This window comes from Bison bison, unplaced genomic scaffold (assembly GCF_000754665.1).
Source record: "Bison bison bison isolate TAMUID 2011002044 unplaced genomic scaffold, Bison_UMD1.0 scf7180017864183, whole genome shotgun sequence".
Classification (NCBI taxonomy): domain Eukaryota; kingdom Metazoa; phylum Chordata; class Mammalia; order Artiodactyla; family Bovidae; genus Bison; species Bison bison.
Genome location: NW_011494755.1, coordinates 7,876,600 through 7,889,261, shown reverse-complemented (window position 1 = coordinate 7,889,261; position 12,662 = coordinate 7,876,600). Strand labels below are relative to the sequence as shown.

The 12,662-nt window shown below is 41.1% G+C and overlaps 1 protein-coding gene across 1 annotated transcript in view; it reads right to left on the bottom strand.

Annotated features, from left to right (window-relative positions):
* Positions 1 to 242: 242 nt before the first annotated feature.
* The window catches only part of ZNF483 (zinc finger protein 483), a 15,209-nt gene continuing 2,789 nt past the window's right edge, over positions 243 to 12,662 (bottom strand). The window contains exons 3-6 of the mRNA XM_010843574.1: positions 12,432 to 12,520; positions 9,542 to 9,668; positions 9,075 to 9,170; positions 243 to 2,424 (exon numbers count right to left, since the gene is read on the bottom strand). Of these exons, the coding sequence (XP_010841876.1) occupies positions 857 to 2,424; positions 9,075 to 9,170; positions 9,542 to 9,668; positions 12,432 to 12,520 (1,880 nt within the window). The 3' untranslated portion in view covers positions 243 to 856. The remainder of the gene's footprint in view (positions 2,425 to 9,074; positions 9,171 to 9,541; positions 9,669 to 12,431; positions 12,521 to 12,662) is intronic.

Genomic DNA, 12,662 nt, shown 5'->3' with positions numbered 1-12,662 from the left:
GACATTCCCTGATGGCAAACTTGTTTGACCTCTACTGACTTGATTCTATGCATAGCTTTGGAGCAGTTCCAGCATCAAATATTTTAAAAGCATACTGCATTCTCACTATACCAGAAGTTCAGTAGTTTAAATGAGTTATTTTCTATTACACTAGAGAAACTTGAAATGCCAATGAATCAAAAATGTTTTAACTTAAAAAAAATGTTTTAACTTATTACCACAGCTTCAGAGGTTATCAGAGGTAGAAAAAGAAGGGAGAGAGGGAGGGAGAGAGTGAAAGAAACCACAGAAATCATTAGTCCCACTCCTTCATTTTACCAGTAAAGAAACGAAAATTCAGAAAGGTCAAATGATTTGTCCAAGGTTATACAGTGAGTTAGTTGGCAAACTGGGACAGAACTCAAGTTACCTGACTGCAGTCAGGTCCTCCTTCTGTAACACTGCATGGCAGTAGAAGGGGAAGCTAGGAGAGAAAGAAGTCTGAAAAAAACAGGTTAGTAAGGTGGGTCCCCTGCACCCCTCCCCTGATTTTTATATTCACATTTGGCCTTTTAGGATTATTTCACATGCTAGTTTCTCTTCTTTCCACAGACTTTACCAACCCTTCATCACTCCCTACCAAAAGTTGACATCCTTGCAAAGAAGGGTAAATGACAAAACAATACTTTTCCTAGCTGCCAACCCACCAAAGCTGCAGCTACTAATCAATGCTGTGGCAGTATACACCCCAGGTTTTTAATAAGGGACCACTGTGACTAAATTTCCTACTAATCAATGCAGTGGTAGTTTACACCTTGTTTTTAATGAGGGAGAACTGTGTAAACCCACACCCTGCACCTTACTATATTTCCAAGAATTATTCTGAAGAGTGAAATCCCCGATGCCTGATTAGGCCAGAATTACTTTTGAATGTCTTCTCGCACTCATTGCATTCATACTCCCTCCTTCCAGTATGAATTTTCAGGTGTTCTACAAGGATTGAGCTCCGGCTAAAGGTTGCCCCACAGTAGTTACATTCATAGGGTTTCTCTCCAGTATGAATCCGATGATGTTCGTTGAGAGATGAACTCTGACTGAAGGATTTTCCACAGTCCTTACATTTATAAGGCTTGACACCCGTATGAATTCTCTGATGACGGCTGAGGAGTGAATGGGTAGGGAAGGCTTTCTCACACTGGGTACACTTGTAGGGTTTTTCTCCTGAATGAAGTCTCTGATGATAAATTACAGATGTAAAATGGCTAAAAGTCATCCCACAATCATTACACAAATATGGTTTTTCTCCAGTGTGAATCCTCTGATGTCGGGTAAGGCAAGAATTCTGTCTGAAGGCTTTCCCACACTCACCACATTTATAGGGTTTCTCTCCGGTATGAATTCTCTGATGTTTGGAAAGGGATGAGCTGTGACTGAAGGATTTTCCACAGTTGTTACATGTGTAGGGTTTTTCTCCAGTGTGAATTCGCTGATGCTGAATAAGAGATGAACTGTCACTGAAGGGCCTCCCACAGTCTTTACATTTATAGGGTTTTTCACCAGTGTGAACTCTCTGATGTTTAATGAGGTGGGCGCTTAGGGTGAAAGATTTCCCACAGTCATCACACTTGAAGGGCTTCTCTCCACTGTGAGTTCGGTGGTGTGGCGTGAGAGATGAGCTGTCACTGAAGGCTTTCCCACAGTCATTGCACAGGTAGGGTTTCTCCCCAGTGTGAATTCTCCTATGCTTGGTCAGTGAGGCACTATAGCCAAAGGCTTTTCCACATTTGCTGCATTTATGTGTTCCTTCTCCAGTCTCAGTTCCCTCGTCTTTATCTATGGATGCACCTTGACCTAAACCTTTCCAACATTTTTCACATGTAGAGGAATTTTTCTTACTGAGGGATGAGCTTCGAGTAAAGGCTACTCCACAGTTACTACATTTCTGAGACTTCTCCCCCCCACGGCTTTTCTGATGTTTCTGATGTTCAGTCCAAGAGGAAGAGTGACTTAAGACCTTCCTGCCTTCGTTACCTTTCCTTGGCTTTTCACCACTGTGTTCTTTGCGGTTTGGAACAAGGTCTGAATGAAAACTAAAGGGTTTCTTGCCTTCATTGTACCTCCGAGATTTCTTCCTTAAATAGACTCTCAGATGTTTAATTAGATCTGAAGGTGGTTTGAAGCTACTTCCAAAGGGACTCCTTTCTGGGTCAAACTCCTCACCCTTACTGCCTCTCCCATGAGTTTTCTTCTGTGTGATTTGTCCTTGTGAATGTTCCCTATTGCTACAACCATCCTCGAATCTGCCATAACGTTTCCAGGATTCTCCCATAGAGTCACAATCGCCACTCATTAGATACCTTTCTATTATTTTATCTAAAGTCGATTCTTCCATAAGAACATCTTGACTTCCGCCAGATTCTTTCAATCCACCACCAAGTTCACACTCTGAAAGAAATAACAGAGTATTTCCTATATGCAATGAAGAAAGCTGCTGCATTTGGGACTAGGAACAGAGACAACAGAAACTTTAAGAAACCGGGCCTGGAAAATTTTCAGAGTCTCATAAAGCAGGGAAGGGAAAAGGGACATGGGGAAACTGGGGGAACTGAGTTTAGGAAAAATACTGAGGAAGATGATAGGTTTGTGCTTTATAGTTAGAAATACAAGTTCTCACCCTTGTTTCAAATTTCTGTGATAGGTTCAAACTTACTCTCCTTACATCAATTTATTCTCTTTCCAAATAGAAATATGACAGTGCAAGTGTTTATTGAATGATTACAAAAGGCCAGGTCCCATACCAAGCAATTTACTTGAATGTCACTTAATTTTCACAATAACCCTATGAAGGAGGACCTGTCATCATCCCTGGTTTATAGATATGACAACTAATCACACAGAGTGAATATAATTAGCCTATCCAAGGTCACATGTAAGTGCTAGAGCCACCCAGTCTGACATCAAAGCCCACTCTTTTGATCCATATACCACACTGCCTCTCCTCAAAGCAGCCTAATACCACTAAGTTTATAGACAATGTTAATCACATCACAAACATGCAACACCACCTATGTTAGACTTTCAAAGGTTACCACCCATCTGGCCCTACCAACCTTGTTGTTTAGTTCCTAAGTTGTGTCTAACTCTTTTGCACCCCATGGACTGTGCTCCTCTGTCCATGGGATTTTCCAGGCAAGAATAACGAAGTGGGTTTCCATTTCCTTCTCCAGGGAATCTTCTCAATCCAGGAACCAAACCTGCATCTCCTGAACTGGCAGACGGATTCTTTACCACTGAGCCACCAGCCCCCTACCAACCTTGCAGATACTCTAACCAGGCATCTATTTATTGTCCATGACAGGACTGCATTTTCAGTCCTGTTTTCTCAGTCTTAATGCTTCAGACTGCCTAGAATTCGACCCTGGTGCACCTTCACTATCACGAATATAAAAATCTGGTAAGGCCTAGGGTTCAAGTCCCAGAGTCTCTAACACCATATTCTCAAGGTGTGTGCTCCTCTCTGAATCTTCAGTTCAGTTCAGTTGCTCAGTTTAATCTGACTGTTTGTGACCCCTGGACTGCAGCACAAAAGGCTTCCCTGTCCATCACCAACTCCCAAAGCTTGCTCCAACTCATGTCCACGGAGTTGGTGATGCCATCTAACCAGTTCATCCTCTGTTGTCCCCTTCTCCTCCTGTCTTCAATCTTTCCCAGAATTAGCACCTTTTCAAATGAGTCAGTTCTTCGCATCAGGTGGCCAAAGTATTGGAGCTTCAGCTTCAACATCAGTCCTTCCAATGAATATTCAGAGTTGATTTCCTTTAGGATTGACTGGTTTGATCTCCTTGCAGTCCAAGGGACTCTCAAGAGTCTTCTCCAACACCACAGTTCAAAAGCATCAATTCTTCAGTGCTCAGCTTTATGGCCCAACTCTCACATCCATATATGACTACTGGACAAACCAAAGCTTTGACTATACAGACCTTTGTCAGTAATGTCATGTCTCTGCTTTTTAATATGCTGTCATAGCTTTTCTTTCAAGGAGCAAGCATCTTTTAATTTCATGGCTGCAGTCACCATCTGCAATGGTTTTGGAGCCCAAGAAAATAAGGTCTGAACCTTAAATTCCTTTATTAATTCTTTTATTTATCATTCATCTTGGCTCTTTTTTATTTTTTCTTTCATCTTGGCTCTTAATCATGAGCTTACAGTTTCACTTTCGTAAGATTGACTTTTAACCAGTCAACTATAAAATACAAAATGCTGGGCAGTTCTGAAGACTTCATGGGGGCCTTCCCTCTATGGTGTCAGTTGCTGACACACCATCCAGACTAAGGAAGATCTGGAAACTTAAGGGCCACATGAGCCACAGGCACAGCAGACACTGGAAACCTCCTGGAGATCAGGGTAACACTGGTGGCATGCGTCACCACAGGACCAATTTTGACAAATACCACCCAGGTAACATTGGGCTTTCCTGGTGGCTCAGACAGTAAAGACTCTGCCTGCAATGTGGGAGACCCAGGTTTGATCCCTGGGTTGGGAAGACCACCTGGAGAAGGAAATGGCTACCCACTTCAGTATTCTTGACTGGAGAATTCCACGGACAGAGAAGCCTGGTGGGCTACAGTCCACGGGGGTAGCAAAGACTCAGACACAACTAAAGGACAAATGTTACACTACACTAATTTTGGGCAAGTTGGTATGAGGCATTACCACTTAGCAAGGAACCAGAGCTTTTGCCCAAATGTCAGCCTGGATAAACTATGGACCTCAGTGAGTGAGTTGATATGGTAAATGCTGCCAAAAAAATTGGAGTTGCTCTTCACATGATGTGGTACACTGGGGCTACTATATTGAGTTCTGGGAAGAGAAAGCTCCCAAAGCAGCCTATCACACTAAAGGCCAAATTCTTTAGCAGAAGAGCTGAGGAGAAGACTAAGGGTGTTGTCCTGGTAGCTCGACGCTACATGGATGGAGGTTCATCAAGTGCTAGCGAGTGCTTTTCAAAAAAAATAAAAGAAGATAAAATACAAAATCCTATAACCTGGAAGTTAGCCATTATTAAAAATTCTGATTTTTTTCTAGAAATTTTCTACATATTTTAGGATAGAAAATGTACATATATAATATGTAGTTACTTTTTTCATAATTCTTTCCCATCTCATTGGTTAATTCTTCATAAAGACAATTTTTATGAGTTATATAATAATCCATCATATCAATGTTACTAATTATTTCTGTATGGAATGTTTATCAAATGATTAATATTTCCTCAGAAGTGAGTCATAAAAGTGACTGAACCAAAGGGTAGAAAAGTTATATCACCAGACAATATATGATTAAAAGTACTTGATTACTCATCTCTGGTCAAATGCTTTTTCTCTAAACCTTTGCAAATTTATTCATAATAAATAGTGTTATTCTTTAAATGTAATTTACATTGCTAACAAGTGACTTGGAACATTTTTTTCATGTTCATAGCTATTTAAACTTTCTGTCAGTTACTCTGGTCAGCTATCTGTTGAAGTTCTTTGCTTATTTTTCTAACAGACTCAGGGTTCCTTACTGATCTGCATGACCTTTTTATAAATCATGGCTATTGATTATGGCTTTGTCTGTCAAAAACTTTTCCTCCAGTAAGTTATAAATGACTTTTCATCCGGTCCCATCACATCATGGCAAATAGATGGGGAAACAGTGGAAACAGTGGTTGACTTTTATTTTGGGGGGCTCCAAAATCACTGCAGACGGTGACTGCAGCCACGAAATTAAAAGACACTTACTCCTTAGAAGAGAAAGTTATGACCAACCTAGACAGCATATTAAAAAGCAAAGACATTACTTTGTCAACAAAAGTCTATCTAGTCAAGGCTGTGGTTTTTCCAGTAGTCATGTATGGATGTGAGAGTTGGACTATAAAGAAAGCTGAGTGCCAAAGAACTGATGCTTTTGAACTGTGGTGTTGGAGAAGACTCTTGAGAGTCCCTTGGAATGCAAGGAGATCCAACCAATCCATCCTAAAGGAAATCAGTCCTGAGTGTTCACTGGAAGGACTGATGCTGAAGCTGGAACTCCAATACTTTGGCCACCTGATGCGAAGGGCTGACTCACTGGAAAAGATGAGAGCTAATGCTGAGAAAAGATTGAGAGCAGGAGGAGAAGGGGACAACAGAGGATGAGATGGTTGGATGGCATCACCGACTCAGTGGACATTAGTTTGAGTAAACTCTGGGAGTTGGTGATGGACAGGGAGGCCTGGCAAGCTGTGGTTCATGGGGTTGCAAAGAGACACAACTGAGCGACTGAACTGAACTGAAATAAATTACACATCTAAATGATACTTCTTTTACATAAGCAGCTTGGGGGGAGAGGCATGTATTTATACCAATGCTGCTAAATTTTTCTCAGAACAGTTTTAGATTCCATTTTCAAAACTACTCTCCCAGATGTTACTTAAACATAAGAAGACAACTGCTTTCCTTTATTCATGTAATCACACTGTAAACAGCCAAGAGGTTGACTTAAACGAAGGGCTAATTGTGGAGAGGGTACTGTCAGTCTATGAGCCCAATGAGCCCAGCAGGTACACGGCTCTGGCCCAAGGTCTGGTCCTGGAGGCCCAGGGCACCCCCCGCACCCGGGACTGTGGTTGGCATCTCCCCAACAACAAGATGGCTTCTAGGGATGACATCTAAGTCTTCATCATCTTCCTGTGAGGGCCAGGCAGTTACTCCTGAGGGGTTCAGCCCTGAACCTCCCTCCACTATCCCAGTTTCTCCATGCATATGTCTCTCCCAACCCAAATTCTAAAGCTGTTTTCCTGACCTTCTTTACTGGCAATTTAACTGAAGAAGGGGGGCTTCTCTGATAGCTGAGTTGGTAAAGAATCTGCCTGCAGTGCAGGAGACCCCAGTTCTATTCCTGGGTCGGGAAGATCTGCTGGAGAAAGGATAGGCTACACACTCCAGTATTCTTGGGTCTCCCTGTGGCTCAGCTGATAAAAGAATCCACCTGCAATGTGGGAGACCTGGGTTCCATCCCTGGGCTGGAAAGACACCCTGGAGAAGAGAAAGGTTATCCACTCCAGTATTCTGGCCTGGAGAATTCCATGGATATACAGTCCATGGCCTCGGAGAGTTGGACATGACTGAGCAACTTTCACTTTCATTGTAACTGAAGAAGGGGTGCCAGTTAGATCCAAAATTAAAGCTCATGGCAAATAAAAAAAAAAAGGAAGATGGACTAGAGAAAAGTGTTGAAGAAGGCTCTTGAGAGTCCCTTGGACTGCAAGGAGATAAAACCAATCAATCCAAAAGGAAATAAACCCTAAATATTCATTGGAAGGACTGATGCTGAAGCTCCAATACTTTGGCCACCTGATGCACAGAGCCAACTCATTGGAAAAGACCCTGATGCTGGGGAAGATTAAAGGCAAGAGGAAAAGGGGAGGACAGAGGATGAGATGGTTGGATGACATCACTGACACAAAAGATGAGTCTGAGCAAGCTCCAGGAGATGGTGAAGGACAGGGAAGTTTGGCATGCTGCAGTCCGCGGGGTAGCAGAATCGGACAGGAATGAGCAACTGAACAACAAAAAGCAAAGCAAATTATTGTTTTTTCTTAAACTAAAGTATTGATACATAGTGAAAGTGTAAGCGTTAGTCACTCATTTGTGTCCTGCTCTTTGAGACCCCACGGACTGTGGCCCACCAAGCTTCTTTGTCCATGGAATTCTCCAGGCAAAAATGCTGGAGTGGGTAGATTCCCTCCTCGAGGGGATCCTCCTGACGCTGGGATCATACCTGGGTCCCCTGCACTGTAGGTGTAGATTCTTTACTGTCTGAGCCACTAGGGAAGCCCAACTGATGTATAAATAATCATTTATTATAATTTTTAAAAATCTAGTTAAGATTTATTATTAAAGTTTAAGAAAGAGAAGAATAAAGAAAAAGTGTAATTCCTCAAAGATAACCAGTATGAACATGCTGCTGCTGCTGCTAAGTCGCTTCAGTCGTGTCCAACTCTGAGCGACCCCATAGACGGCAGTCCACCAGACTCCCCCGTCCCTGGGATTCTCCAGGCAAGAATACTGGAGTGGGTTGCCATTTCCTTCTCCAATGTATGATAGTGAAAAGTGAAAGTGAAGTCACTCAGTTGTGTCCAACTCTTAGCGACCCCATGGACTGCAGCCCACCAGGCTCCTCTGTCCATGGGATTTTCCAGGCAAGAGTACTGGAGTGGGGTGCCATTGCCTTCTCCAAGTATTAACATGAATGCTCTCCAAATATTAACAGTAAAAACCCATATCTGTACATTTAGACATACATATATATGTACGTTTTCTTCTTCTTTTAACAAAACTGAATTATACTAAACATGCTGTCCACTGGATGAATTCCTACTTATTCTTCAAGATTCAATTGTTAATTATGCCCTTGCTCCTATATTTTCCCATTGCTCCTTGTACATGCCATCATTATACTGTACATCCCATTAATAACACATTTTGTCCTGATTTCTGTATCTATAGCATCCATGGAAACTTGCCCTTCAAATCTCCTCTGGGGCACTTTCTTGACAGCCCCTGTTGATGCTCATTGACTCCAACACAGCATCACACCAAGGCCACTTCAATAGAGGTGCTCCCAGTCAATGACAAGAATGGCAATTACACTTGGGCCCATTTCTGCGAGGCATAAGACTCTGCTAGATGACTTTGGCAGGGAGGTTCATTTTTGGCTTTACTAAAATCTTCTCAACCTGCACTTCAATCTAAGACTTTTCCTACTCAGCCTTCCTTCCTTCCCTCTCCTGTCACAGGTATCAGACCTGTAGCACCTTCATAGCAACCCCAGCCTCCTCCAATGCCTGGAATTATTTCCCCCCAGTAAGTCTCTGATGGGGCCAATCTTGGCATCCTTCTCAGAGGACCCAAACTGAGTGTCTCTCCTATCAAAATGAATATTCTAGGAAGGCAAGGCAGAAATTTTCATCATCTATGTTAGCACCTAGCCCACCCAACATTTCACAACCTCTTTCAAATGACTTGGTTGGCAACTGTTTCAATGTCCTTCTCTACTTTTCACCAACTCACCTGGTCTACAGCCTTTGGAGACTTCTTTTTGCAGCAGCCGTGGTAGTCCAGCCCACTTCAGCTGGGAAACCAAATCTAACTTGGAAACTGGAAAGCCTGTTCAGAGAAAATAGAAAATGTCTTTTTGTCTAGAACAAAGACATTCCAACATTCATAGCCTTTAGTTCTTCAGGGAAGAGAAGAAGTTGTCAAAAGTAAACTTCAGTATTGGAATTTGAGGAGAAAATTGGGAAAGGTATGGCCTTGATGACAGCAAAATGATGCTCAACAGTTTCAGTTCAATGGAGCAAAGATACTTTTTTTAAAGAAAACTCTATATAAAAGTACATTTTTAGGACCCATTTTAAGGTTTAGGCATATGATTCCTGTAAATTCAGCCAAAACCTTTAATAGCACTTATCTTCCAATGTTATGGACAAAAAGATACTCAGTTTAGACACTAAATCATGAAGAGAAGATGTCTTTACCCAGAAGTTCTAGGTTCCTATAGTTCTCCAGCAGCACTTCCTTATATATCTCCTTCTGTGAAGGCTCCAGTTTCCTCCACTCTCCTCTGGAAAAGGTGACAGCCACATCTTTGAGTGTCATGGATTCCTAGAACACCAAAGACAGCCTGTGTGCATTGTGTTACTCCCAAACAGATCCTAAGAATTCAGAAAAGTAATAGATGTGATGGTTTTCAAGTCTTAAGAATTTGCAAGCAAACTACAAGGTAGATATTATACAACCATAACAAGTGAAATAGAACAAGATTATGATACAATCCCCTCCTTTTCCATTCAGTCCTTGGTGTGAAATGCTATACAAGGATTCTCTGGAATGACTAACATTGATCAAATTTGCCCTAACATGCTGATTTCTAGGATTAACAGAATATATTAAATGAAGAACACAAATTACATTTCCCAATCCCAAAATCTGCTGAATCAATGTAAGTTCTATAAGCTTTAAATTAAACATGGAAGAGTAACATCACTGACTACATTCCAAATTATAATTTCCAGTTGATTCTGAAAAGTTGTTGCTGAACGAAAAGATGCCGGGATTCTTGGCCTCTGGAGAAGAATTCAATCTGGGGCCAGAGACAAGGCTTGATTGCTCAGAGCTTTTCTGTAATAAAGTTTTATTAAAGTATAAAGGAGACAGAGAAAGCTTCTGACATAGGCATCAGAAGGGGGCAGAAAGAGTACCCCCTGCTAGTCTTCAGCTGGATGTTATATAGTCACTGCTGCTGCTGCTGCTAAGTCGCTTCAGTTGTGTCCGACTCTATGCAACCCCATAGACGGCCTCCGACCAGGCTCCTCTGTCCCTGGGATTCTCCAGGCAAGAACACTGGAGTGGGTTGCCATTTCCTTCTCCAATGCTAGCAGTCTGTTAATGAAAGAAAGGAATGTCTTAAAACTCAGAATGGCACCAGGCCCCTTATCCATAAGATGCATTTTGAGATAATCTTGGCACCAGATGATTCATCTCGGGCCATAAAATGATTGACTTGAATCTTGCAGAAGGGTAGATCACCATACAAATAGTTTCGTTTACATAGATCAGGGGAACAATATCTGAGTATAACATACTGGTTTGTCAAGTAGGTTCTGAGCCATTAGGCAGAACCGACTTGAAGACAGAGTCTGGGGTAAATGCATAGTACATTGACATCGCTTAAGTCAAACATTTCCATAAGAAAAATGCATTGGTTAACTCAAGGTTTGAAAATAGTTAACTTCAGGTGAAACCAGGTGTCATTATGGCAACACAGTATTTTAAGAGAAACCTCCTTTTAAATTTGTATAGAGAAGGAAAAAAATATTGCTAGTTTGTTTCCTCCTGCCGCTTAAGAGAGAGAAAAAGTCTGACCCTTGCACCCTATTTCCTCCATTTGGAGACCCCTGGCCTTCCTGCCTGTTACCCTCTCAATTCTAAGTAGCAATTACTTTCTATCACAATCAAACAAGGATCTGTGTTCAATAACATACACTTACAATTACTCTAAATTATAAACAAGCACAATTAATCATTACAATACACTTTTCATAGCATCCTCTATAGCAAGACATTTTGAGAGGCGATACAGCAGAGTGGCTATTAGCACTTGGAGTAGCTTTCCTGTGGCTGCTGTAACAAATTACCATAACTCTGGTGGCTTAAGAAAACAGAAATTTATTTCCCTAAATTCTGGAGACCAGAAGTCTGAAATCCAGATGTTGGTGGAACTGGTCCCTCTGAGGGAGAATCCATTCCTTGCTTCTTCCAGGTTCCTTAGTTGCCAGCATTCCATGGTGTTCCTTGGTTTGCAGCCTTATCATTCCGATCTTCACATCGCTTTCTCCTGTTCCTGTGTTCAAACTCTAAGTACACTGTAATGCCACTGAGAGCACACCCATACAATCCAGAATAATGTCCTCATTTCAAATCCTCATTTTATCACATCTGCAAAGACCTCCCCTCCAGGTAAAGTAACATTCTCAGGTTCCAGAGACAAGGAAGTAGATCTACATCAGGGAGATATGTCCCTGATACCTGTCCACTCAGAGCTATTACCAGGCTACGAGAGCACTATTATTTACCACTGCGAATAAGAATTTTTTTTCCTGAAAATTCTTGGTATATAGAAAACACTGATTTGTAATCAGCTGCTTTTCTCAGCCACTAAATGAATTTCAGTACATGTTCAGTTGATTCTCTGAGGTTTTCCAAAAAGACTACATTATCTGTAAATAATATACATCTTCTTTCATATCTATACTTACCTCACGTGTTTCTTATCACACTGGACTGGCTAAAATTTCAGAAAATATTCATTAATACAGTAAGATGAGACCACCTCATCTTTTTAATAGTATTGTGAGGACTGCTTTTTATTTTGCAACACTATCCAGATGTTGTTTTTTTTTTTTTGTCATGTTCAGGAAATATAATTCTATTTCCACCTGACCAATCTTATGAAGAATAATTTCTGGATTTTAGTAAATAATTTTGAGCTTATTAGAGTCAGACTTGTGACCAATTCTGATAACTGAAGTAAAATAGCATTTGAAGAATGAGCCCTAAGAATGTGAAGACTGAGAGGAAAAGGAGATGGTCTTAATTAGTCTAGTGTGTTTATAACACCCAGGAGGAGCTCAGTGAGCATGTACTTAAAAATGAAAGGTCTGTAGCCATATATGGTAAGATAATATTAAGTAGACTTACTGTGGTTGTCATTTCACAATATACACAAATATCAAACCATTACATTATATACCTGAAACTAACACAATGCTGGGTGTCAACTAGACCTCAATTTAAAAATTAACTTAGGAATGAAAATTTATGGTTTAAAAAAAAAAAAAGAATGAAAACCAGTGAAAGGAAGCTTACCTGGGACTCAGTATTTGGAAGAACAGAAACTGTTTTATCTTCTTCAGGGTTTTCCTCTTGGGAAGTAACAGAATCTTGAGAGATTGGTTCTAGGAAGGGGGAAAAAAAACAATGCAGCCTTTCAAATGGGCTCCTCAGACTAAAAATTATTATATATGTCACTCTGGAGAAAAAAATCAGATTAAACAAAGAAAAAGTTTTTCCTACACTCTTAAAACACAGAAGACAGCC